Source organism: Melospiza georgiana, chromosome 1 (genome assembly GCF_028018845.1).
Source record: "Melospiza georgiana isolate bMelGeo1 chromosome 1, bMelGeo1.pri, whole genome shotgun sequence".
In the NCBI taxonomy this organism is placed as follows: domain Eukaryota; kingdom Metazoa; phylum Chordata; class Aves; order Passeriformes; family Passerellidae; genus Melospiza; species Melospiza georgiana.
In genome coordinates, this window is record NC_080430.1 from 2,209,003 (window position 1) to 2,236,738 (window position 27,736).

Genomic DNA, 27,736 nt, shown 5'->3' on the forward strand with positions numbered 1-27,736 from the left:
TCCCCTCATCCCTGCACTTGCAGTGGGAACAGGAGGAAGAACAGGGATCAAACCTGATATTGATCCACACTTGAGAGCAAGCAGTGCCAAAGACAATCCATCCACCACATCAAGAAGGTCAAACTGGTTTCAATATTCTGGAATCTGAATTAAGCACTGCAAGTTTTGACTTTGTAGTCACAGAGCCAGCCTGGGTCCTCACTCTGATCATCATCTTAGTGACACCAAATCGTGCCAGGGGTTTAAAGCCAAATATCCTAACCATACAAATGTGTGTTCTCCTGATCTTCTACCACCATCCTCCTGAAAGTTTCCTCCTCAGCATTCCCTCCTTCTCTGCCTGGCTCCATGGTGGAGCTGTGAGCCTGCTGGGCTGCTTGGCTTGGCTTTCCACCATGCCATGGCCCAATGAATTATAATATCCAGCAGCACAAACAGAGAAATCATTTCAACTGCTGCTGCAAACAGGCAAAGGAGAGCTGTCACACAGCAATCCCAGCCTGACAGAGATGTTGTGGGTGGACGAAAATAGGAGCAGTGGATGACTGACCTGCAGCAGAGGTCTGAGACTTGGGTTGCCAGGAGGGCTCTGGGTGTCTGGACAACCGTCACAACTGTTACTCAGCTGTTCAGCTGCAGATACCACCCTGAGAAACCACTGCCAGTGGCCACAGTCCCACTGTGCCAAGGGGAGTGCAGGCAGAGGATGCTGGAGAGTCCTGCATCTTCCCCTGGGAGCTAACTCACAAGGATCAGCACACAGAAGGGAAGGTTCAACCTCTCAGCTCATCCTTGGAGTTTGTTTAGCTCAGAGTTGTGCAGTGTAAAGCACAGATGATAATTAAGGACACGAATCCTAAATCCAAGAGTGGCCTCAGCCATATGGACATCCTGACTGCAGCTCCTGGGATTGGGAACACTGGGAGTTGGGCCAAACCCATCTGGGAGGTTTTTAGCCCTGCCACTGTTGGTGGATATTCCTGGAGCCACAAGAACGTGCCAGAGTCACATCCTTGGAGGTTTTGATGGGACTGTATTGTGTGACTCAGGAATGAGAGGAGAGCCAGGACATCTCAGAGAAACATCCAGCATGGAATCACAGCTCAATGGGCCACCTTCTCCACTGCCATCCCATCTGCTGCACACTCAACTCCAAAAGATGGGAATGGAAGGAGAATGGAAGGAGAGCCAGGACATCTCACTGAAACATCCAGCATGGAATCACTGCCTCCATGGGCCACCTTCTCCACTGCCATCCCATCTGCTGCACACTCAACTCCAAGAGATGGGAATGGAAGGAGAATGGAAGGAGAATGGAAGGAGAGCCAGGACATCTCACCGAAACATCCAGCATGGAATCACAGCCTCCATGGACCACCTTCTCCACTGCCATCCCATCTACTGCACACTCAACTCCAAAAGATGAGACAGAGCAACCAACACCAGGGTTGAGAGAAGTCCCATCATCCTGCAAAGCCTGTTTGACACGTCAGGGAGCTGCCACAGGAGCTCAGAGACACTGAGCCCTTTAATCCAGAGCAGGAAAGCTGTCAGCCAAAACCAGACACCAGCTAAATCCAGGATATTTCTAATCCTGATCTCAGCGCTGTCTAGCAGCATCTGGTAGCGGGGAGAGGGGGAGACACTTTGCTGGCCAGCCCTGGCTGGTGGCATTCCCCAATGCCCCAATTCCGTCGCGAGGAATGACATTTTATACATAGACACAGCAACAACTGAGCTGGGGTGGCCATTCCTAGAATGCACAACTGGCTGGGCTGCATTTGCCTGGGAAACTGGAGACCCAGGTCCCCCATCCCAGCCCCAAGCCTGCATCCAATCACACAGACAATAACAAGGCTCGAGGGCTATTTCTGGCCCTGCAGTATGTCCCCCTTGGAGGTTGGTGCAATGAAACACTGATCCTAAGCACCTGTGCTGGCCAATCTGAGGGATTTTCATGTTGGAGCAACTCTAGGCTAGGTACAGCCAAGCATTTTATGGGAGAAGGTGGAAAGCCTCTTCCTTTTCCCCTTGCTGGGATGACCCAGCACTCGCAGACACTTTGTCCTTTACATCTGTCACGGAAAATGCTGAGCTGGAAAGGGACCCACAGGGATCATCGAGTCCAAATCCTGGCCCTGCACGGGACAAACCCAAAAATCACACCATGTGTCCCAGAGCATTGTCCAAATGCTTCCTGAATTCTGGCAGTCCTGCAGAGAGGCCCCCAGGCAGCCTCAGAGTTGGTGTAAAGAGCAGGAAGAGAGGATAAAGATGGGAAAAGGAAAAAGGCACTCTACAACCAAGCACCATCTCCCCCTCTAGGGGACACAGGAGGTTTCTGTGCTCTAGGTGACACAGAAGACAAAACTGAAGGGGCTATTAGGTCTGAGGTCAGCCTGAAATTAATCTCTCCACCCTGGTTCCCTGCCAGCTGTTTCTCCAGCCAGTTTTAAAGAAACCTGGCCAAGGAGATGCTACACTGTCCATGCTCTACTCAGCTGCTGCAAGAGAAGCATCCCTCAAGAATGTTGTGGCAGCATAAAACCTTTCTTCCATTTCTACCTCATGTAAGCCTTTCCATCCCTTTGTGGTGTGAAATCCTTTCCTCCTTGTGGGGAACCAGCAATCTTTGTCTCCACCTCATATTTCCTAAACCTGGCCAGTCCCATTTCTTTCCCTCTAGTCTCTCTCCGATGGTTTTGCACAGTCAAAACCAGAGCATAATCCCACAGCTCAGCCTTCTCCCCTCCAGAAGGAGCATCACTCCATCCATTTCACCTCCAACACTCCTATTCCACACCCAAAACCAGCATAATTCCCTCCAAAACCCCACAGCAGCCTGACCCCACCACTCCGCGGCGCCTTCAACGCACCTTCATGCCCACCAGGTTGTTGTGGAAGTCCACCCTGGCTCGCAGGTCCTTGTTGGGCTTCCTCCCCAGGAACTCCTTGACGAACTTGTTGCTGTACTTGAGGTTGTCCCCGCAGCCTCCCCACTGCCAGGCCTCCCTGTTCTCCAGGTCGGGCGCCTCGTCGCAGGTGCAGCGCTCCATGCGCCCCGCGCTGCACGCCTTGGCCATGGCGTGCGTCAGCCCCGCCGAGGAGATGGCGTACAGGAAGGCTGTCTCCTTGAAACCTGCAGGGACAAGCAGGGACAGGCTCTAGTTGCAGCTTAAAGTGTTGGGGGAGATGAAACAGGAAGGCCTTACAAATATGATTTTCTGGCAAAAGATTTGGAGAATATGGAAACTATAAGTAAGATGAAATGAAAGCAAGGTTTGAGATACCTCAGTTACTGAACAATGGGACAACAATAGTGTGGCTGGTTGAAGGTAATTCCCTTTTGATGAAACAACACCCTCTGCTTGCAGACAGCTCCAAGGGGCAGACCAGACCCTGCCAGCTTGGCAGAAGGGACCCAAAGAGGAGTTTTTAGGGTTTAAAATGTAACACAGTGTGGTAATGTAGTGATTCTTACAGGCTGTATGTAAATGCTATAGGATTTGTATCTTGTACTAGATTGGTTAGTGAGAATCAGAATATTCAACACAGAAGATGATTTATTGTATTGTAACGGGAACTTCGCTCTCTTACCTTTGTCTCTTAGCTCTTACCTTTCGTCTTTTACTTCTTGTCTCTTAGCTCTTGCCTTTTATGCTCTTACCCCTTTTACTCTCTTATCCTTTTACTCTCTTACCCTCTCATCTTCTCTCTGCCTCTCTCAGTCCTGCTCTGAGCTGTGGCTGCAGCTCCCAGCAGGGCCCTGCACCCAGGCCCTGTGCAATAAACCCCAAACCCCAGCAGGGCCCTGCACCCAGGCCCTGTGCAATAAACCCCAAATCCCAGCAGGGCCCTGCACCCAGGCCCTGTGCAATAAACCCCAAATCCCAGCAGGGCCCTGCACCCAGGCCCTGTGCAATAAACCCAAACCCCAGCACGGCCCTGCACCCAGGCCCTTTGCAATAAACCCCAAATCCCAGCAGGGCCCTGCACCCAGGCCCTTTGCAATAAACCCCAAATTCCAAAAGGCCCCTGCACCCAGGCCCTTTGCAATAAACCCCAAGTTCCACAACCTGGCTGCAGAGATCTCTCATCTCCATCCAAACCGACCGTGCTACCCTCCATCAATCCTACATTAAAGAAAGGAAAAACTCACAGGAAATGGAGGTAAAGCCTATCGGGAGAAGAGCGTGAGTTGCGTCACGGAGTAAGAGAGTGGTAAGGTTGGCAGGTGAGGCAATTCACAAAATCAGAGGGTTTTGGGAAAGCTGCAAAAGGCAGGCCCCAGAGGCAGCAGAACTGTGATTAGAGCTAAGCAGCAGCCGTGAGATAGGTTAGCAGAAAAATTATTTAAACTATAGAAAAGCAAAGACAAATAGAACAATGGTCTGTGTATTAACCCTTGTCTAAAATAACTCTCTAAGCTACAGAAAAGTTTATCTAGTGAGATATTAGGAAGTTTGAAGCTTAATAATGGAGCTGTGTGCATTGTGTTTTAAGGCTCACAAGCAGATATTGTATTTGAAATAAGCAAACATTGTTTTAACCAAAGGTACCTGTGCTTATAGTGGTTGGATAGAACTACTGTCAATGTGCTTTTGCTTTGTGTGATTGGTCAAAAAACTTACAAAGTAAATTGTAACATAAATTCTTAGTCTGCTGCCTGGGATGTGAGCTGCTGGCATCTCCCCATTGTCATAACCATGGAATGGGACTGAGGCTGGAAAATAAAACACTCAAGGCACGTTCCACAACATCCCCGTCCTGTTGGTGATTTGTACAGAGACCTCAGCCAGCGACAGAAGGGACCATGGTGGGGCAGCTGGTGGCACCTCCCTGCTCCAGCAGGGCCATCCCACAGCTCAGGGCTCAGGATTGCATCCAGACTGCTCTGGAATATCCTCAGTGAGGGAGACTCCACACCAGGGCTCAGTCACTGCCTGGGAAAGAAGTTCTTCCTCACGTTCAAGTAGAATTTCCTGGGCACCAATTCCCGCCTGTTCCTCCTGTGGCACTGCTGGGCACCACTGGGAAAAGCTGTGCCCTCCTGACTCCCTCACAGCATGGGAAACTCTGCTTGCATCACTGATGGTGAACAGGGCACAGGGGAGGGCAAGGAATGATGGACAGAGTGGCACAAAGATTCAGGAATGCACATGGAATCTGGCCAGCTCGGTGCCTGTCACTCTGTGTCACTCACAGTCTCTGCCTGAAAATGGAAAGAGTTGAGCAAGAGCTGTCCCATCCCTGGAAGTGTCCAAGACCAGGCTGGGCAGGGCTTGGAGCAACCTGGGATACTGGAATGTGTCCCTCCCCATGGCAGGGGGTGGAACTGGATGAGGTCTAAGGTGCCCTCAAAGCCAAAGCTTTGACTCCATGAAGAGTTGGACAGGACATGGAGGTACCACTGCTGCTACCAAAGGGACACCAAACTGCAGAACCCAGCAGAGGCTTCCAATCCTCCTCACTCTGCCCTTTCCTCCTGAATCAAATCACTGGGTCCTGCTCCAGACTGGCAGAATTGTTGACAGATGACACCTGAGGGCTGGGAAGCAGGAGATGTGTCACCCAATGCAGCATCTCACTCAAAAAACCCCAGTTTACACCTCAAACCTCCATGCACGGCCTTTCTTTACACCTCCACACTCACCTGCAGGGATGTGACAGCATCCACACCCCCGACAGGCAAGTGACACCCAGAGGGACCCAGGGTTTCAATCCAAATTATAAAAGCCAGAAATAAAAAGCAAACATGGCAGTATTTATAGCTGCCCATTCCCCAGCTATGGATGCTGTAAACGACTGCATATTTGAGATGCAATTCCAGAACGGCTTTGGATGGGACTCAAGAAATCCCCCACTCAAAAATAACACAAGTGGATGGTGACAGTAGTGGATATATCTGTGAGCTGGTGTGTCAACCAAGGACATGCAGAGACACTGCCAGGTCATTTTTGGAACTGTTCCTTGGGAGGTTCATGACACTCCAAGCAAACTCATGTGGCCATTCCCAGAGTCTGCCCTCCCAAAACACTCCCAGGAGCAGGAAGACTGATGAAAATCCACCCCAGGACACTGAGGTTTGGTCCTCCCAAGGGTTTTGAGGTTCTATTTCCAAGTTGTGGTAGGAATTATCCAATCATTCTACTGCTCACCTGGAAAAGGAGAACAGGAATCTTTTCCTCTCTAGAAACAAAACTAAAATAAAGAAGATTCAGCTCTACATTCACTGAGGACACTGCAAAGAGTGGTGAGAGTTAAAATAACAAATTTTCTTATTTTAATATTCTGACAGCCCAGAGACACCTTCAGCACTGCAAATACTCCACTGGAAGTGGAGTATTCTAAATTCATATATTATATATGTGTGGAGTATTCTTCATATATAAGTGGAATATTCTAAATTCCATATTCTAAATTCACACAACAAAAACTCATGGGTACCCAGATACTCCTCTGGGTAGAAACTGCCTTCTAAGCATCTCTCATCCTTTGTAAACTGTGTTTTTTCACTAAAATCCTTGGTTTTCTCTAGGTTACACCCCAGGTTAGACTGTCAGGGGGATGCCACTACCAAAGCCAGCTGTGCTCCTGGATTGGAGAATTCTTGCCACAGCCACACAGAATGAACAGGCACCAGTGTCAAACAGGGAATCCTCAATGGGATGGGGTGTGAAAACCCTGCCCTGGAGCTCTGAGCCTGCAATCATGGCATGGTTTGGGTTGGAAGGAACCCTGAGATCCATCCTGTCCTGAGCAGGGACAACTTCCACTATGCCAGGTTGCTCCAAACCCCATCCAAGCTGGCCTTGCACACTCAACTCCCAGCCATCAGCCTTCTAAGCATCTCTCATCCTTTCTGAACTATGTTTTTTCACTAAAAACAGGTTTTTCTAGGCTACACCTCTGGTCTGACTGCCCACATGCCTGTCAGAGGGATGCCACTACCAAAGCCAGCTGTGCTCCTGGATTGGAGAATTCTTGCCACACAGAATGAACAGGCACCAGTGTCAAACAGAGAATCCTCAATGGGATGGGGTGTGCCAACATTGCCCTGGAGGTCTGAGCCTGCAATCATGGCGTGATTTGGGTTGGAAGGGATCCCGAGATCCATCCTGTCCTGGGCAGAGACACCTTCCACTATGCCAGGTCACTCCAAAGCCCATCCAAGCTGGCCTTGCACACTCAGCTCCCAGCCACCAGCGTGAATTGCTGAATTGGGCAGCCCAGCTCTCCACCCTGCTGAATCCGGAGCAGTTGTGGAATCCCAGCAGAAAGTCAGCGCCGTGCGACCACAACGCATTCCAGACCTGACAGAAAGCCAGCAGGAGCAGCTCATCTGCCAGCTTCTCCCTTTCCACCAGCTTTGTCTCCACTCCTTCCCTTCCCCACACCACTGAGAGCTTCCCAAATTCCCTGTGCCCATCAGCACGGGGATCATCTCACAGCTCCCAACGAGCTCCATGTGACATTTGGCTCTGGCCAGATTTTAAAGCCATCTCCACCACGCACTATTTGATTGCACCAAGATATTTTGTAACAAGATAATGAGCTTTAAATCAATGCAGGCATTCTAAGCCCCAGTGCATTGACAGTCTGCCGGGCCTGGCTATCCAGTTTCAGCCATTTCCAAAATTGTGCACGAGGATCCAAAGAGGATAACGAGTCCCTTAAACAATCCCCTGTTATTTTAAGAAACGGGGGCTGCATCAGCCCAAGCTGCAAACCAACAGCCAGGGCGACCAAAGTGTAAAAAAGTTTCTGCTTTTAAGTGAAAAAAGTGGGGTTTTTTCCCCTTTTTCCTTTCTGTTTGCAAAGTCCTGGAGGAGGAGAGCGACGGATTTGGAAAGCTGTGCCCTAGTGGGTGATACATGCCAGCCTTTGCCCTGGGGTACCACTTGCTGCAATGCTGAGCCAGGAACAAGCAGCTCCTGCAGAGGAGGAGGAGGAGGAGGAGGAGGAAGATTTACAGAGCACTGTGTTACTGCTCAGGAACAGCACCTGAAGGATTTACAGCAGCGGGGCAGGGCAGAGATGCTGCAGGGATATAAACCACGGCAGAATGAGACAGCAGCAGAGCCCTGCAGCCCTCAGAGCTCTCATTCATCACCCAGATCCCTGACAATGGAGGGGTCTCCGTGGGGTTTTAACTCCAGGCTACCCTGCCCAGGGCACAGGCAGGTCTGAAGGAACGAGCTGTGGCCTCCAGGTGTCAGCATGAGAAAGTGCTTGGCTTCCCCAAGGCACCACTAATCCAGGGACTCCTCTGGCATGCAGGGATATTTTTAAATGTCTTGCAGCTCTGGCCCGGAGCTCTTGGGTTTCATAAGGACTTTCCTTGTTTCCACCAGTCAGTGACAGTGCATTAGTTAAGCCCCGGGTGCTTCTGAATTACTCCTCCTCACTAATTAAGCCCTGCAAACCTCTGCTCTTATCTTTGAAGCCTTTCACACCCTGGCTTTTCCAGGTCCAGGCCTATTGCTGAGTGTGGGGTTTTCTGGAAGGCACTAAAGCCCTGGAGCCCCTCGAACGCTGTCTGTAAAATTGTGCTAAAATAAGAACTGGATTTTACTGGGAGGGTGGAAGAAACTGGATTATATGTGGTGGTACAAATAAAAGAAGTAAAAATATCACCTTCTCCTCCAATAATCCTAATTTCTGGCCATCTCCACCTGAGTTGATGAGAACAGGTGAATTAATTACCCACTGCTCACATCCTTGGCAATAACAGATTTATTGCAAGGATTTATTTATTATTAATTTGCAGGTTTTGCCCTGCACTGTGACAGGGCTCCCCTTGCCCCCTCTAACAGGACAGCACAGAACAGTCTGGTTTGCCTTATTTCCTTAAAAAAGGCGTTTCCTCAACCTTTTTCCTGAGAGACTGGCATGATAAACAGGAGAAATAAATAGGAAAAATGAACAGGAGAAATAATAAAGAAAGAATATAAGAAAGAAATTAATAAAGAAAGAGGGGACAGCTTTGAGAGCTTCCCAATGCTCTCCTCCAGCAGCAGCTCAGTTTCCAGCAGAAATGGGCAGAAAATGCAGCTGCAGAGAGCTGCACAAACAGCTCCAGCCTCCAAGGAGAGCAGCCAGGGCCAGCAGTGGGAAGCAGAGAGGGCAAGCCCATAAATTACCCCCATTAGCACATTCTCTGCCTGCCCTGCACTTCCAGGGATGAGCTCAGGCCTTGCACGGAGCCCGTGGTGGACCTTGGGGAAACACCACCAGCAAAGGATGGCCCAGACTGGCCATCAGGGCAGGATGAGCCCCCAGACCCCCCAGACCCACCTCTCTTGAGGAACCTCCAGACTCATTTCTCCTGAGGAGCCCCTCAGACTCACCTCCCTTGAGGAGGCCCCCCACACTCCCCAGACTCACCTCCCTTGAGGAGCCCCCAGACTCTCCTCTCTTGAAGAACTTCTCAGACTCACTTCCCTTGAGGAGACTCCTCAGACTCATGTCCCTTGAGGAATCCCCAGACCCCCCAGACTCACCTCCCTTGAGAAGGCCCCTGAGAAACCCCCAGAACCACCTCCCCTGAGGAGCCCCCAGATTCACCTCCCTTGAGGACCCCCTAGACTCTCCTCCCCTGAGGAGTCCCCCAGACTCATTTCTCTTGGGGAGCCCCCAGACCCCACAGACTCACCTCCCTTGAGGAGGCCCCACAGACTCACTTCTCTTGAGGAACCCCTCAGACTCACCTCCCTTGAGGAGGCCCCACAGACTCTCTTCTCTTGAGGAACCCCTCAGACTCACTTCCCTAGAGGAGACCTTCCACACTCATGTCCCTTGAGGAATCCCCAGACCCCCAGACTCACCTCTCTTGAGGAGCCCCCAGACTCATTTCTCTTTAGGATCCCCCTAAGGCCTCCCAAACTCACCTCCCTCGAGGAGGCCCCAGACTCATCTCCCTTGAGGAGCCCCAGATCCCCAGACTCACGTCTCTTGAGGAGGCCCCAGACTCCACCTCCCTTGAGGAGCCCAGAGATTCATTTCTCTTTAGGAGCCCCCCAGAGCCCCAGACTCACCTCCCTCCAGGAGGCCGCAAACACACCTCTCCTGAAGAGGCCTCCCCTCTAGACCTCCCTTGAGGAGGCCCCCCAGACTCATTTCTCTTGAGGTGGCCCCAGACTCCCCTCCCTTGAGGACCCCCAAGATCCCCCATACTCCCCACCCTCAAGGACCCCCCTGCAGCCCCCAGCCCCACCTCTCTTGAGCAGGCTGGCGCGGTAGCGGCCCTCAAGGGTGCAGTTCCAGCGCTCGAAGCGGAACTGGTACTGGCACTCCAGGGCGCTCATGCTGATGGCCTCCATCAGCGTCTCGGCCACGCCGGGGTCGCGCCGGCACATCCGGCGCTGCTTCTTCTCCAGCTTCAGGCGGTCACACACCTTGTAGTGGGCCTTGACGGCCGCCTCCTCCATTTCTGAGGTCAGAGGGAGGATGGTCAGGGGTTCGTTCCCCGTCAGCCTGCAGAGAGACACAGAGGGATCATGGTGAGGGCAGGGAAAACAAAAAATTACTGCAAGAGTTCACAGAATGACAAGAGACAGAAAAGCAGAGATGGGTTTAGAGAGACCTTTCGGGATGGGGACAGTCGTGCCGCAGCCTTGGAGGAGACCTGTGTGCTCTGGCCAGTGCTTCTGCCCTGCCATTAAAGCTCCTTCCTTTCACAGAATCACAGAATTCCCAAAATTCCCAGGTTGGAAGAGACCTTCAAGATCATCGAGTCCAACCCGGCCCCAACAGCTCAACTCAACCCTGGCACCCAGTGCCACATCCAGGCTTTGTTAAACACACCCAGGGATGGGGACTGCACCACCTCCCCGGGCAGCCATTCCAGAACTTTATCACTCTTTCTGTGAAAAAACATTTTCCTAATTTCGAACCCATATTTCCCTTGAGGCTGTGTGCTCTGGTTGTGTCAGTGCTGCTGCAGACAGAGCCCAGCCCCAGCTGAGCACAGGCACCTTTCAGGAGCTGCAGAGAGTGATGGGGGCAGCCCTGAGTTTCCTTTTCTCCAGGCTGAGCACCCCCAGCTCAGAAATTCTCCCCTGTGAGGGTGGTGAGGCCTTGGCACAGGTTGCTTAGAGAGGCTGTGGTTGCACCATGCCTGGAAATGTCCAAGGCCAGCCTGGACACTGATCTAGTGAGTGGCATCCCCACTCAGGGCAGGGGCTTGGATCTAGATGGTATTTAAGGTCCTTCCAACCCAAACCATTCTGGGATTCCATGAAATACAGCCTGTGATAGAAATGGGATCAGGATCTCCTGGCTGAGCATCCCTGTGGACTTGATTTACAGTGGGGCTCCTCACAGTGTGTGTGCAAGGTGGCAGCAGGAAAAAGGTAAGAGGAAATATTTGGATTTATGCTCCCTACTGGATCTCACAGAGCTTGTTTGGGCATAAATCCCTGGCCACCTCCACCACAGGACTGTGTTTAAAACTGAAAGTGGAAAGAAATCATTTCAGGTGCCTCACTGCATGAACTTGGGGAACTGGCAAAAATACACGAGCACCACTGTCACTGGGCATAAACAAAAAAATCATCTTAGCACAGCAAGCAGAGCCAGAACCCAGCTGGGGAAGGGACAGAGGAGATGATTTGTCCCTTCAGAGTCCAAGAGACACCCCGAGAAGGCACAGAAAGCCACCCTGCCCTCAGCAGAGGAGATCCTGACACAAAACCCAGCAAGCCACAGCGTGAGGCTGGAGTGCAGGACACACTTTCCAGTGTCGGGATCTCTCACTGCCCAGAGCGACCCCGAGAAAAGTTCCAAAGTCTCTTTTCCCAGCCTGGCACTTGAAGAAGGAGTCAGGGCTCTTCATTTCTGGGTCTCAAGGTTGTTTATTGTTCCTTATCTATAAAAAGTTTTCTCCTGCCCTGCCGAGGTCCGTCCAGCAGGACAGTTCCAGGCACTCTGCCTGCCCCAGGGCAGTGTTATGTCTTTATACTAAAAACTACATGTACAATATTTACAGTTACTTTCCAATATCCATCACCTGTGTCAGACAGTGAGCTTCTACTCTAAACCAATCTGTGAGTGCCAACATCACCCAGAAGATGGAGGCCAAGAAGAAGAAGGAGAAAGGCTGGACACACCCAGTTCCCTCCATCTTGCCTCCTGAACCCCCATACCAAAACCCCTAAAATCTACTTTTCCACCCCGTGATAACTTCACTATTACTGTACCTAAACTGTTGTGGCTTTCAGATCTTCATACAAGGTTGGTAATTTGCTCCACGGGTCATAATCAAACCCACAGGTGTTTTGGGCTCTGTGCCAGGGTCCCTGAGCCCCCTGGCAGGGGTCTGGGCTGCTCAGGACAGCCAGAGGGATGTCCTGGCTCCTGACATTCCAGGAAACACTGCCAAAAGCTTTTACAAGACAGAACAAGCTCAAAACCTAAAGAAACCCCATAACCCAAAGAAATTCATGTCCCTTTGCCTCACCCCCTCCCTTCCCCAGCACAAGGTCCTTGACTCTACAGTGGGCAACAAAAGATGCCAGGGGACTGTTCCTGGTGTCAAGTGACAGCTGATGGCACAGGACCAGGCTGGCATGGTCCCCAGGAGCAGAGAGGCTGCAGGAACATCTGCTGGGCTCAGGAGAGCTCTGCTGGCCAGGCCGCTGTGCCCCACTGTGCTGGCTGTGCCCTGCTCCGGCCAGGTGCCAGTCCCACAGCCCACGGGGATCACCACCCGGGCATGAACAGCACCTGCAGACACATCCCACAGCCAGAAAGGGAAAAATGGATGAAAAATATGGAAATTCAGGGCTGGGAACACGCTGGAATGTTGCAGTCCTGCACTGGGGAAGGCTGGGGACATCTCCGTTGCTGCAGGAGCACTGGGAAAAATGGGGTGGTGGGAATGGGAGGAATGGCTCACACAGCACCTGCAGACACATCCCACAGCCAGATAAAGAAGAATGGCTAAAAAATCTGGAAATCCAGAGCTAGGAACACGCTGGAATGTTGCAGTCCTGCACTGGGGAGGGTTGGGGGCTTGGACAACTCTAGTGCTGCAGGAGCACTGGGAAAAATGGGGTGATGGCAATGGGAACCCTCTTTGCTGAGATGCTGGAAAAGCCCCACCTGTCCTGCAGGAGCAGTGATTGGCTGGTTTTAATGAGTATTTCTCTGTAATTAATGGCACTGGGAAAAATGGGGTGATGGCAATGGGAGAGGAGCTCCTTTACCCTCTTTGCTGAGATGATGGAAACCCCTTAAAGCCCCACCTGTCCTGCAGGAGCAGTGATTTTAATGCTGGTTTTAATGAGTATTTCTCTGTAATTAATGGCACTGGCAAAAATGGAGTGATGGGAATGGGAGGGGAGCTCCTTCACCCTCTTTGCTGAGATGGTGGAAACGCTTAAAACTCCACCTGTTCCACACAGGAGTGTGGAACCCAGGGCATTCCTCTGACTGCCCTAGAAGACTCAAGACCCTGGCAAAGAGTTTAAAAACCTTGGCGCAGAGTCAAAACCACCTGTGCCTTCGATTTTAGCTCACAGAAAAAAAACTGCCAACTTTGTGTGAAGATTTATAAGCCACAAGAGTTTAAGTAGAATGATAGTTAATTTGTCACAAAGTGAAAAAGTAGAATTTTAAAGATTTAGAATGAAAGTTGAAAAAGGAAAATAGAGAGATCTAAGCATCTTATTCTTGTCCTCCATCTCCTGCTGTGATAGTGAAACTTCTAAATTAGTTCAGAGTAGACTGTCTAACATAAGTGATAAGTATTAAAAAATTATTGTAAATAAAGTACATGTAGTTCTCAGTATAAAAAACTAACACCACCCCAAATACAGTCAGTGTGCCACAAACTGACCTACCAAACAAACCTCAGTGAGCCAGGAAAAAAATGTAATAGATAAAAAAAATAAACAACCTTAAAAACCAAAGCATCTTGACTTCTTCAGATGCAGGGCAAGAAAAAAAGACTCTTTAATACCTCAAAAGTCATTTCAACCTTTAAAAACCCAAGACAGGAGCAATGATTTGCTGGTTTTAATGAGTCTTTCTCTCTAATTAATGAGATGCATCCTGCCAGCAGCACAGGCGCTCAGGATGCTTTAACTCCCAAACCTTGGTGCACAATGGGCATAAAATCCTGCCCTGAGTCCCAGCCAGGCACATCCAGTACAGATCCAGTCATTACTGAGGCATTGATGAGGTGCTTTAATATCAGATATATCTCAGGGAGGGAGCAAAAATGGGATTTTTAGGACAAAGATGGACAGGAAAATGTTCAAATGTTCTCCTTCAGTTATACTCAAAGGTATTAATATCTCTAGAAAAACCCTGCGGTGATAAAAGCACAGAGGGATTGGTGGGAAGCGTGAAAAAATATCTTCCCTCAAGTTTTGCTGCCCCTCAAATAATAATAATAATAATAATAATAATAATGAAGAAGAAGAAGAAGTAGAAGAAGAAGAAGACGAAGATGAACAACAACAACAACAATAATAATAATAATCTGAAAGCCAAACAGCAAGGTCTATTTGAAGCATGTTTTAACCCTTTCATTTCTGGTCTGTCCCAGCTGCTCCCCAAAGAAAGGGGGACATCACCCAGCTCTGGTGCCTCCCAAAACTCCCAAAAGTCAGCCAAAGCTCCCACTGAACAGAGATCCATCACTGCCTGCATTACTGCTCAGAAGCACCCCTGGAACAAGCCAAGGAGTAAATTGAGGGGGAAAAGGGGTTTTCCCTCACCAGCATGTAGAAACTCTGCCAGGTGAAGAGCAGAAGCTTGGTTTTGGGATATTTCAAAGTCCAGTTTCCTACAGATCAGCCTTCCAAAACTGGCTGATAGCAATGGTGTGTAGGTGACAAAAGTCACCTAAATACACACAAAATAAAGATCCAGAGACCAGCAGATGGTAGGAAATGGGATTCAAGGTGCTTCACAGTGCCACAACTCTCCCACAGCTGGTGAAGAATAACCTGGGTAATGTGATGAACAGAGATCCTGCATTACTGCGCAGAAGCACCCCTGGAACAAGCCAAGGAGTAAATTGAGATGGAAAAGGGATTTTCCCTCACCAGCACACAGAAACCCTGCCAGGTGAAGAGCAGAAGCTTAGCTTTGGGATATTTCAAACTACACTTTCCCACAGATCAGTCTTCCAAAACTGGCTGACAGTGATGGTGTTTAGGTGACAAAAGTCACCTAAACACACACAAAATAAAGATCCATGGTCCAGCAGATGGTAGGAAATGGGACTCATGGTGCTTCACAGTGCCACAACTGGCAGAAGAACCACCAATGAAACACCACGATGAACAGAGATCCCATCACTGCCTGCATTACTGCTCAGAAGCACCCCTGGAACAAGCCAAGGAGTAAATTGAGAGGGAAAAGTGGTTTTCCCTCAGCAGCACACAGAAACCCTGCCAGGTGAAGAGCAGAAGCCACACACACAGACCCACACACACGTTTTCCCTTCGGGGGCCCTCGGCTCCGCACGCACATTCCAGAGGCCCTGGGGACAGAGCTGAGGTGGCACTTTGCAGAGCGTGGCATCAATAACAAAGCCCGGGCAGAGGCAGGGAGAGCTGCCCCACCTGACACGCTGCTGCATGGAGCCCTTCTAATCCCACAAAGCCCTTTTATGCAACCTCAGCTGAGCGAGGTCCTGTAAGGCAACGGTGTCAGTCGGACGCTTTCTCAGCTCCTCACAAAGGCCAAGCTGTTCTTGCCAAGGAAATGTTTCAGGGGCTGTGTGTGTGTGAGTGTGTTTTTGTTTTTTACACACCTAAGCCAAGGCTGTTACAATTAAACTGCCAGCCAGAGCCCTGTGATTGTGTAGTTTTGCTCCAAGAAGGGGCTGAGCGGGAGATGGAGTGGACACCTCTATGTGGAAAAAGGTTGAAACTGGATGGTCTTAAAGCCAAGACCATCTAAGGCAAACTCAGCTGGTTCTAAGCTAAGAACCAGCTGTTCTAAGCCAAACTGTTTTAAGTTTTAAGATTCCAAGATTCCAAAGGGTTCTGTGTGTATGTCCACCAGGAACCTGGAGAGAGAGCAAACGCCTCATTGCACACAACCCAGGAAGCTTTACCTCTCTGGGAGTTAACTCTGAGAGCAACATCAACCTCCAGAGTCATGAAACTGTTCATAAAAGTCAGGATTTTGAATTTCTGCTGCAGAATTTTGCACCTTGTAGGTAGAACTCAGGATATTCTGTGAGTTTTGACCTAATCTTCCCCAATTTCTGCTCCGAGTGCAACATCCAAACCTCAGGAAGGACCTGGCTGCCCCACCACCCTGACAAGAACTTTTGCAGGATCCTTTGTGCTATTCCCATTCCAGTTCCACCAGTCTGAAGCCAGGTAATCAGAAGGTTTATAATTAAATCAAGTGCCACTGGAGCTGGGATCCGAGGTGAGCTTTTTCCTCTGCTGCTCCCGCCTGGAATGACAGGGCTACTGAAATTCTGCATTCCTATCCCACTTCCTCCTCTGTTAGGAAATTTCTCCTTGGTCCATCTGTACAATGACTGGATTAATTTTAGTTCCACTTTCCACATTTATCATTAATTGATGTAAAAAGCAAGACCCATCTGGTTTGCACACACTCTGCTGGTGTCACTTCCTTGGTCGTAAACTTCCTCTCAAACATTGCTAATTACATTTTTCTCCTGGAGTTCAATCACCCAAGGATTTGGGAGCGATCCCAAGCAGAGCCCTGGCCACAACACAGGCCAAGTTTTATCTGTGACATCATGGAATTGTTGCCCTTCCAAGAGGCAACGCAAGACAGATCCTGCTTCCCACTCATCTCAGGGGTCAAGAGTTTCTATGGCCTCATCAGCTCACACTTCCATCAGTGGCCCTGGATTTTCCCTTGCTCAAGTGGGGACTTTCCTGCTGGGGATTGGAGCAGGATGAGGCAGATTCAAGGCACCTACACTGACCTGTGAGGGCACCCTCATTTTTGAGGTGTTCCAGAGTTTCCTCTGCTGCTCCCACCTGGAATGACAGGGCTGCAGAAATTCTGCATTCCTATCCCACTTCCTCCTCTATTAGGAAATTTCCCTTTGGTCCATCTGTACAATGACTGGATTAATTCTAGTTCTACCTTCCACATTAATTTTTTCCTGTGGAATTGCCACGCTTTCAGCCCTTTTTCTTCTCTTTTCACCACTTTTCCTTTAATAATTAAAAAAAGCTTCTGGAAACTTGACAGCTTGACCACGAGTCTTCACCACAATACTTAAATTAATGATTGCACAGCCAAAGGAGTCTGAGTTATGCTGGACACCAGGCCTATATTATTTTATTTTGCACCCAAAAACCACCAGTTGCTCTCTCTCCCCTATCATCACATTCCCACTCAGTGAATCTTTCCTAAATTGATTTATCACGCTCCTCCTCCCACAAAGGCTATTGAATATTTGAAGTATAAAAACCAAAAGTCCAAGAAAATAATCTGAATTTCAAGGTGAGTAGTGAAGATTTGATATTTGGAAGAAGAGTTGGACATGGAAGGCTCAACCACCTCATTCTTCACTGTCCTGTTTGGGTTTTTAAGTGTTTAGAGATTAAAGGGCCCAGATGAACTCAAAAATATCCCAGATCTCTTTATATTACAGAAAAATAAGGCTGTGCATTCTCCAAACTTCAGGCTTCCAAAATGAAATCTCACCAAGTGCTCACAAAGATTGTCCTGTCAGAATTCTCCACTTCCACCTCACCCCTTTTCCAGTGTAATTTTCCCAGTGATCCCCTGACAGGATACTGTGACATTGAGAGGGTCAAGGAAGGTGACAGGAGGAAAAGTGTTTTTCCCAGCCTGAGGGAATCCAAACCACCCAGGCCTTTACAGGACAGAGCTGGAGCCCAGCCAGGAGCCAAACCCAGCTTTGCTAAAACTCATCTTTGCAAGTTCCACCGTCCCTCATGGCCGTGCCAGTTCTCCTCCCTCAGCTCCATTCCCTGGGCTCACCTCTCCCTGTCATTGTCCCCAAACAATGGGGCCTGGCTGTGGGAGACCAGAAATAAAGCAATTATAAACTCCAGCAAAGAGTGAAGCAATTCCCACCACAATTACGCCCAATGGCTGTTTTGATCCTTATCTTCCTCTCAATAGTGTGGCCAGAGCTTTCTTTAGGTGACAACCTCTCAAATGTCACTTCCTCCTCAGTCAGCAGTGCCCAAATCTCAGTTGGAGTTTCTAGAGGAGTCACAGCTCCAACGCAGAGGCTACTCCACACAGAATCACAAAATCACAGAATGACCAGGCTGGATGAGACCTTCAAGGCCATCGAGTCCAACCCAACCCCAACAGCTCAACCAAACCCTGGCACCCAGTGCTACATCCAGGCTGTGTTAAACACACCCAGGGATGGGGACTGCACCACCTTCCCCAGGCAGCTCTCCTGGTCTCTTCCTGCTCAGAGTGACCCCGAGATGTGTTAGAAAGTCTCTTTTCCCAGCCTGGCGCTCGAAGGAGTCAGAACTCTTCATTTCTCAGTCTCGAGGTTGTTTATTGTGTCTTATCTATGAAATTCTTTCTCCTGGCCTGCCAAGGTCCGCTCAGTAAGACAGTCCGAGGCACTCTGACCACCCCCAGGGCGGTGTTATCTTTTTATACTAAAATCCATGTGTGCAATATTTACAATTACTTCCCAATACCTATCACCTATGTTAGACAGTGAGCTTCTCTAAACCAATCCCAAAGTGCCACCATCACAGCAGAAGATGGAGGCCAAGAAGAAGAAGCAGGAGAAAGGCTGGACACACCCAGTTCTCTCCATCTTGCCTCCTGAACCCCCATTCTAAAAACCCCAAAAATCTATTTTGCACCCTGTGATAAATTCACTATCATTCTACTTCAACTGTCATGGCTTGTAATTCTTCATATGAGGTTGGTAATTGTTTTTTCCAAGCGCTCAATCAAAGGCACAGGGGGGGCTTGGGCTCTGTGCCAGGGTCTCTGAGCCCCCTGGGCAGGGGCTTGAGCCCTCCAGGGCAGCCAGAGGAATTTCCTGGGTTCCCACAGGCAGTCATTCCAGAACTTTATCACTCTTTCTGTGAAAAGCTTTTTCCTGCTATCCAACCTGTATTTTCCTTGAGGCTGTGTGCTCTGGGTGTGTCAGTGCTGCTGCAGACAGAGCCCAGCCCCAGCTGAGCACAGGCACCTTTCATGAGCTGCAGAGAGTGATGGGGGCAGCCCTGAGTCTCCTTTTCTCCAGGCTGAGCACCCCCAGCTCCCTCAGGGGTTCCTCAGGGCTTACTACAACATTACACACTCCCCAAAACACCAAGTAGGGGTGAGAGGCCTTTCCAAGCTCACAGCATCCAGGTGGAAAGCAGCCAAACCCCACAGCCCTGCTCCAAAGAAGACCATGTGCTTGATGGGTTTTTCTAATGGAAGATTCTGGAATTTTAGGACAGAGGGAAATCCTCTAAGGTCCTTGGATCAGCTTCTGAGCAATGGGAAGGAGGAGGATAAAAGTGACAGCACAGGGGAACTTCCAACCCAGCAGACCCCACTCACCAGGAAAGGAAGGACCAGTCTCCTTATGGAATCTGTTCAAACAGATTTTTGGGTTTTTTTTTTTTAGGGAAAAAAGGTGCAGATTCATGTAGGTTTCAATCATTCAAGCTCTCTTCAACCATGCCTGGACAGATCCATACAGCAGCATCCTCTGAGCCATCTCAGGATGGACACATGGACATGAAAGAATCCACAACCTCAGGTCCTACCCAGAGTTATTCCAGCATCCAGCAAAAAGGGAAAACAACAGCTGCTTCTGGACAAAATAAACCAATGGTGCAAACCTCCAACAGCTGCTTCTGGACAAAATAAACCAATGGTGCAAACATCCAGCTTGTCCCTTTCCAGCACAGCTTTCCTCCAGCACTCAGCCACCACTCTGAGCCCAAAGTTCTTTTTGGATGCTACCACAGAGCTTCCCATTTTAGATGCAGATGAAGCTCACATGGAAGTTGGAAGATTTCCCCAGGCCTTCACTGAGGAGAACACTGGACTCCAACCACCAGCAGGTTTTTAAATCAGTTCAGAAGGGATTTCTCTGGGAATGGGACTAAACATGCATGGTTTTCTCCCAGATAGAGGATGGTTGCTGCGTGTAAAAATTAACTTCCATCAAATTTCCTACCAAAGCAGGCCCTCACCTTCCCCTGGACAAATTACCAACAAGTTTGGCATGTGACACACCTATAAAGGAAACAACCTCTCAGTGGATGAGCAGGGAAGATGTGACTCAGCTCAGCTGTGGAGGGCTGGAGATGTTCCCATTCCTGCAGAGGATTTTATGGGATGGAGGTGCCATGAGGAACAGCTCCATCAGGAGCACCACAAGCTCCAAGCTGCAGCAGCATTCCCCTCTCCTGCAAAGCAGGTCTGCACAGGTGATGAATTACAACTCACTGAAGGGAGGATTTGCCTTCCCTTCCCCAGTGAGGGGGAACAAACTCAGCAGAGAAAAGAATCAATTTTGGCTCTTTGGTGGCACACCTGAACCACAAGGCTGAAGAATTTCTCCTCTTTGCCCCCTCCTCTCCTCACACCAAACCTTATCCAGGAGGTTTCCAGCCCATCAGAGCAAAAGATAATTTGATTTTAGGTAAAAACCTCAGCCCCAAGACCTAATTCCCCTGGAAGGACCCACTCTGTCCACAAACAAGCAGAGAAAGAGGGCGGGGAGGGAAAGGTTGCGTTGTTTCCTCTCCCCTTCATCCTCTCAAGAATGAAACAGCAATCAGGGAGATTTACAAAGGATTTTCAACCCAACGGTGCCAGTGGAATGCACGGGCCAGGCGGCAACAGGGGCTTTCAGTGCTGAGTTAAGAGGCATTAGCTGTGGCCCTGGCAGCCTGTGCCAGGAATTATCCCCATAACACCATCCCCTCCTTGGCTGGACAGCTCCTGGACCCCCAGCCCAAACCCCTGCTCCTTGGCCAGCCACTGATAATTTTTATTTAATTTATTTTAATTTATTTATTTTATCTTATTTTATTTTAATTCATTTATTTCAATTAATTAATTTTAATTTTTTTAGCCAAACATCATTTCTTTTGGCCTGGAGCCTGCTGCAGCATAGGCAACAAGGAGTTGGGACTTTCATGCAGGGAAGCAGGAAAAGTGTGATGGAAGATGAAGAATTAACCCAGAGAAGAAAATAAAAGGGTTTTTTTTAACCCATTAACTCCACATGGTCTAGAGGGGAGAAAAAAAATAAATCAAAAGCCCAAATAGAGACAGATTTTTAAAATATTGGGGCTTTTGTTTGGGGCTTTTTGGGGGGAGAGGGGAATAGTTTGTGGGATTTGGGTTTTTTTTTTATAGCACTGAATATCCTTTCATCCCAGGATCTCAGCTCCATCCCTGACACAGGGTTAGAGAAATTCACGCTCTCAGGCACAGGGTGAGATTGTTGAGCTGTCCTGTGCAGGAGTTGGACTCAATCCTTGCAAATCCCTTCCAACTCCAGATATTCCATGATTTTTTATCTAAAATTTGGCTTAAAATGAGATAAAAGACAAAGGACATTTCTAGATGTCACTTATAGAAGATATGCATCACCACCCTGCCTTGCTTTTGAGCAGTTTTTGGTGGGATTCAGGACCAGGAAAGAACCACAAATGTCATGGATCACACAACAGAACACAGCAAAATAATTTATACAGGACTTTAAAGACAGGAGACCAAAGGAGGTGGCCCAGAGGCTCAGTGGTTTGAGTTTCTTGTGCCAAACTTGAGCCCCATGGAAACCCATCTGCTCCCACCACAAATCCCAAATTCCTAGAAGCCAAAATGCCATCTATAAACCTGCAGAAATAGCTTTGATCTTCTATTCCAAGCAAAGAAAATCCAAGTTCATGATCTTTCTCACCAGCTTCCCTTATCTGGGAGGAGATCCACAGAATAAATGATATTTGGCATTTGAAATCTAAACATGAGGCCCAAAAGCCCCATAAATGTTTGTTCCCTGAGCTTCTTGCACTGATGCTGCTTTTTATTCGTTTATTTTACCAACAAGGAATCAGAAAGCACCACACAGGAGGAAGGAACATTCCTTCAAAAGGGTAATTCCAGCTCTCAAAACACCTTCTGCCCATCCTTCTTTTATAGATCAACTGTCCAATTAAGAAATGACACCTCAATTATTTTGACTTTTAACCCAATAACCAACCACCCATGGCTGCAATGGGGACTTTTTATCCAATTACACAAAACCACCCAAAGCCATGGAGGAGAAGGTGAAGGAGGAAGAAGGAGGAAGAAGAAGGAGCAGTCTCCACCCCAAAACCTCCATCTTGCTTTATACCCATTACTGTATTCTAAACCCTTAAACTCTGAGTTTCCCACCCTGTGATCTCACAGACTTCTATCCAAACTCCACACCCACAATCCCAGTTCTGTCATTCCATTCTGGAAGCTTCTCCAGGGCCTCAGGTCAGTGCAGTGTTCTCTTGGGGTCTGGCAGCACAGAAATCTGAAATTCTCAGCACCCAGGGTTCCAACAGGAACAGGACAAAGGAGGAATGGTTTTAAATAAAGAGATTTAGATCAGGTGCTACAAAAAATTCTTGGCTGGTGACAAACAGGTTGTGCAGAGAAGCTGTGGCTGCCCCATCCCTGGAAGTGTCCAAGGCCAGGCTGGATGGGGTGGGAGCAGTCCCAGCAGGGCTCCCACCCACGGCAGCCCTGGGCACGCCGGGCTGTGGGCACGGCTCCCACAGCCATGTGTCAGTGTCAGTCTCCCCCTGCCAGGGAATGCATCTGACTTCCCACTGAATTCCTGCTCGTCTCCCTCACACCTCAGCCAGCCCTTCTGTCCACTTTGGGGAGTTGTGACCGTGTTCACGGGGGTCTTAGCATGAGGGAAGAGACGAGGATCTGACTCCATGTTCCAGAAGGATGATTTATTACTTTATGACATATATTACATTAAAACTATACTAGAAGAATAGAAGAAAAGATTTCAGCAGAAGGCTAGCTAAGAATACAATAGGAAAGAATGACAATAAAAGCTTCTGTCTCAGAGAGTCTGAGCCAGCTGACTGTGATTGGCCATTAATCAAAAACAACCAACATGGACCAATCACAGATGCACCTGTTGCATCCCACAGCAGCAGATAATCAATGTTTATATTTTGTTCCAGAGGCCTCTCAGCTTCTCAGGAGGAAAAACCCTAAAAAAGAGGATTTTTCATAAAAGATGTCTGCGACAGGGGGTGAAGGCTGCCCAGCTCTGCAGCAGCAAGGTCTGGCTGGGGCTGTCCCTGCCTTTTCCCATGTCTGGGATAAATGGTGCTGTCCATCCCCAACACTGCCCGGTCTGTTCCCAGCTGATGCTGCAGCCACAGAGCTGCCCTTGCCCAGACCACAGAGCCTGGCAGCCAGGCAGGAAACTCCTTGGAGCCAAGGCAGCAGCTTCCCTGTGCACACATACCCGCTCCAGCAGCACAGCAGCTAAAGAGAAAATCAAGTTTACTCTCTAGACAACACAAATGAAATAAAACCTTTGAGTGCAAAGAGCTCATCGAGCTCATTTGGACAGAAAAACAACTGAAGAAGGAGTTTCTTCCTCCTTGCCCAGCCCTAGTTTTACATCCAGGACCTGGAGGTCCCAGCTGGAAGCAGGGACTGGCTCTTGGTCAACTTCTGGATAAATGACAACTTCTAGAAACCAGCATGTGGATTCAGGGAGGAGGGGTGTCAGCTCCCCCTCCCCTCCCAGCGCTACCAGCCCCTATTAGATATCCCTGGGAGGTCAGCTCATGGAGGATTGGGATGGTTGGGCGGTTTGACACATCATCTCAGCTATTTTGGGAGCAGTTTACGGGTCTGCAATTCCTCCCCTGCGCAGCCCCGATAGCTTTTCCACTCTAATGTCACATTATCCTCGTGGCAGGTTTCAAAACTAAACAGGTGAAAAAACAAACATTTGGGGCACTGCACAGAGCAGGATGCACCAGAGGCTTTGGGGTGATGGGGTGCTGGAAGTTTATCCTCATCCTGAGCCCCAGCACAGGTTGTGGGAATCCCTTGTGGGCACAGAGGTTGATTCCTTACAAAACTCAACAGGAAGACACTCAAAGGATCTCTCAGGGAACTCATCCCATGCCCAAAGGTGTCTTGGGAATGACTTCCTGGAGGAGCCTTGCAGTCCTGAGGCTTCAAATGGGACTTTATTGGTCGAACCTCAGCTAAACAAAGCAGCCCTGGCCAAGGTTTCAAACTCAGGTGAGGATGAGACACCAGTGCAGGGAAATGTTCTTGCTGCTCCATTCTGACACCAACACCCCAAACCAAGTTCTGCTCCAGACTCGGGGGCACTGTGTGCTCCTTCCTTGCCCACCTTCCACCCACCCTGAGCACTGCTCTTCCCGGGGCTCCCCCAAATCCCTGCTCCTCCACACCTCAAGCGTTCCAGCAAGAGGAAAATGGAAAGAAGAAACAGTGTGAACATCGGCCCTCAAGCTCCTGATGTTCCTTCACCACTGTCCTCCAAGGGCTGCATCCAGGCCCAGCTCTGGGGAAGGGAAGCTGATGCTGGGGTTAATCAGAGGGGGCAAACAGATCAATATTGATGTTTTTACTAGATCTCAGCTATCTTTCCAATGTGACTTGACTGCAGAGCAGTGGCAAGGACCTCAGCCAGAGCTACCCTGGCCAACACTTCAGGTGAACACCCTCAGGATCCTTGCTGAATTCAGCACATACCTGGTTTTTTTTATACTACATGAAGTCTGTCTGAACAAAGAGCCACATTAACCAAAACACCCCAGGCCAGGGAAAGCCACAGTTTTATTCTGTGGACTGAACAGCATCCATAAAAATGGGAAAAAGAGGGAGAGCCATTTTTGTTTTAAATACAGTGATAGGAAAAGCAGAAAGAGTTTTAAACTAAAAGATATTTTGATTAGATATAAGGAAGGAATTCTTCCCTGTAAGGCACCACACACCTGGAAGTGTCCAAGGCCAGGTTGGATGAGGCTAGGAACAACCTAGGACAGCAGGAGGGTGGAATTTCAAAGTCCCTTCCAACCCAACCCAACCCAAGCTCTGATTTTCTGATCCACTTCAAAGCAATGCATTTGTGCTCAGTAATTGAAATCCTTTGTGCATTAAAGCAGCACGTGGGGCACACTCCACCAACCAGTATTAAGGAAAGCATTTCCTTCCTGTATTGATCACCCACCCACCCCACAAAGTGGCATTAAAAAGGCAGAGGGGGGAGGACAACAAGCCAAGTGTTATACATAGCAAATTCTGATTAGATTATGAAACTTTAAGAAGATCTTAACAAGTGGACAGTGTGCATTTTACATAATTAGCTTGGTTGCTTATAAATGCCTCCCATAGTGCCAATGGCAGATTTTCACCACCTAAAATAGCCTAAAGCTGTCGGATTCAGGAGCTGCTGCCATCCCAATTTAGATCAACTCGAACACACAAAACCACGAGGTGGTTTCGTTACACCGAGATTAAGAATTGAATCGGCCCTTGTGTGCCTGGATGGTGGAAGGGGTAAAAGATTACAGAGGGCAAAGACACATTATGTCACCCTAGCCCAATCCCCACTGAATGTGGCAGCTGTTCCTCGCTGGGTTTTGGGGGATTTTGGGTCACTTTTGGGGGGGACAGAGCCCGGCTTTAGGGCTGGATGTGAAGCTGTGGGATGCCACAGCTGCATCCATATTCATGGAGCTGAGAGCTGCTGCCCAGCCCTGTGAGACTCATCCTTCATCAAACTGGGGCTGTTCCACTCCAATTCCAAGAAGCAGCTCGGAGCAAGCCTCGAGTTACAACCACTGCCTAAAAAAGGTGACCTCAGGAGCAGCAGAGCAGGTAAAGAAACCATTTGATTTGCAAGCTGGGGGTGTTGGAGAAGGAAGTCCCAACAAAAGCAGAGCTACACTGTGTTATTCCTCTGCCCTCCTCCACTTAAAGGGAAAAATATTTTCAATTCTAATTAAAAAGTGCAAGAAAACGTTGTTCCTCTGCCTTCCTGCACTTAAAGGGAAAAATATTTTAAATTCTAACTAAAAAGTGAAGGAAAATGTTATTCCTCTTCCAATCCTCTGCATCCCTGCAGTTAAAGGGAAAAATATTTTCAATTCAAATTAAAAAGTGCAAGAAAATGTTATTCCTCTTCCAATCCTCTGCATCCCTGCAGTTAAAGGGAAAAATATTTTCAATTCAAATTAAAAAGTGCAAGAAAATGTTATTCCTCTACCAATCCTCTGCATCTCTGCGGTTAAAGGGAAAATAATTTTCAATTCTAATGATAAAGTGCAAGAAAACATGATAGGAAGTATCTTGAGGAAAAACCCTCATGAGAAGAATGTCCACAGGTTTAGCGTTATCCCAGCAGGTAAAGATCATCCAGAACACCTTCTATCAGTCTCTGTGAGTTCCTACTTCCTAAAACAGCCACCAAAAGCTCAGAAAAGCAGCAGAGCAGAAAGACAGGACTGAAATCAGTAAAGCTGCCATGGTCTAAGACTGGTTCCTTTCAATATCCCACATTGGGCATTTCCAAGTGCCAAAGAACTTGAGGGAAAAGGGAAATGTTTCTGGTACCTTCTAGGGGAGCTGGAGAGGGGCTGGGGACAAGGATGGAGGGACAGGACACAGGGAATGGCTCCCAGTGCCAGAGGGCAGGGATGGGTGGGAGATTGGGAATGGGGAATTCCTGGCTGGGATGGAATTCCCAGAGCAGCTGTGGCTGCCCCTGGATCCCTGGCAGTGCCCAAGGCCAGGTTGGAGCACCCTGGGACAGTGGGAGGTGACCCTGCCCACATCAGGATAGTGTCATGATGTTGAGTTTTTATCTTTTATTTTTTTTCCCTATAAGGCTTTTTAAGGACAAATTGTCTAATTAAGAAATGATACTTGAATTATTTTCACTTTTAACTTAATAACTAACTAGTCATGTTTCACAATGTGGACTTTTATCTAATTATATAATGCTACTTGAACTCATGAAGAAGGTGAAGAAGGATTAGTTTCTGTTTCAAAACTTCTATTTTGTTTTATATATATTACTACATTCTAAAATTTTAAATTCTAAGTTTTCCACTGTGTGATACTATACACATTAATTCAAACTATACACTCATAATTTTAGTTTTTTCATTTAATTTTGGAAGCTTCTCCACAGCCTCAGGTCAAATGCAGTGTTCTCTTGAGGGTCAGTGCTTGTCAGCACAGAAATCTGAAATTCTCAGTCACCAGGGTTCCAACAGCATGAGATGATTTCTCCTTTAGCCTTCTAATCCAAACTATTGAGTGACTCCATGATTTCCCTTTGTTTTAACAGTTTTATTCTTTAGACCTCAGAAATGGGAGATTTGGAGGGTCTATTTCCCAACCAATCTCCAGCACAGGGTTTGAATCTTTTCCTTTGGAAAGATTGCTGAGTTTCAGCTGAATGGAAAGCATTAGGTTTCATCTGTGAGGAACTCCAGTGAGGCCACAAGTCCCAGCTGAGAGAGAGCCCAATAATTGACACATTTGGAAAAAGCCAACTGGTGCAATTTCTGCACAGAGCATTGACCCAGGAGGATGCTCTGCCTCGCAACATAAAATGCTTGTGTTGAAAACACAGGATCCATTCCCAACCCAGACCTGGACAATCAGTTTGCTAAATATTCAGAGCTGACATCTCATTTGAAATAATTATCTGCATCCCTAAATTCCTCTGAAAACACCCAGAATGCTACAGAATCCATCTGTGAAA

At 48.5% G+C, this 27,736-nt stretch overlaps 1 protein-coding gene across 1 annotated transcript in view; it reads right to left on the reverse strand.

Annotated features, from left to right (window-relative positions):
• The window catches only part of WNT9A (Wnt family member 9A), a 66,545-nt gene that overhangs the window by 14,257 nt on the left and 24,552 nt on the right, over positions 1-27,736 (reverse strand). The window contains exons 2-3 of the mRNA XM_058028789.1: positions 10,217-10,476; positions 2,877-3,139 (exon numbers count right to left, since the gene is read on the reverse strand). Coding sequence (XP_057884772.1) covers positions 2,877-3,139; positions 10,217-10,476 — 523 coding nt within the window. The remainder of the gene's footprint in view (positions 1-2,876; positions 3,140-10,216; positions 10,477-27,736) is intronic.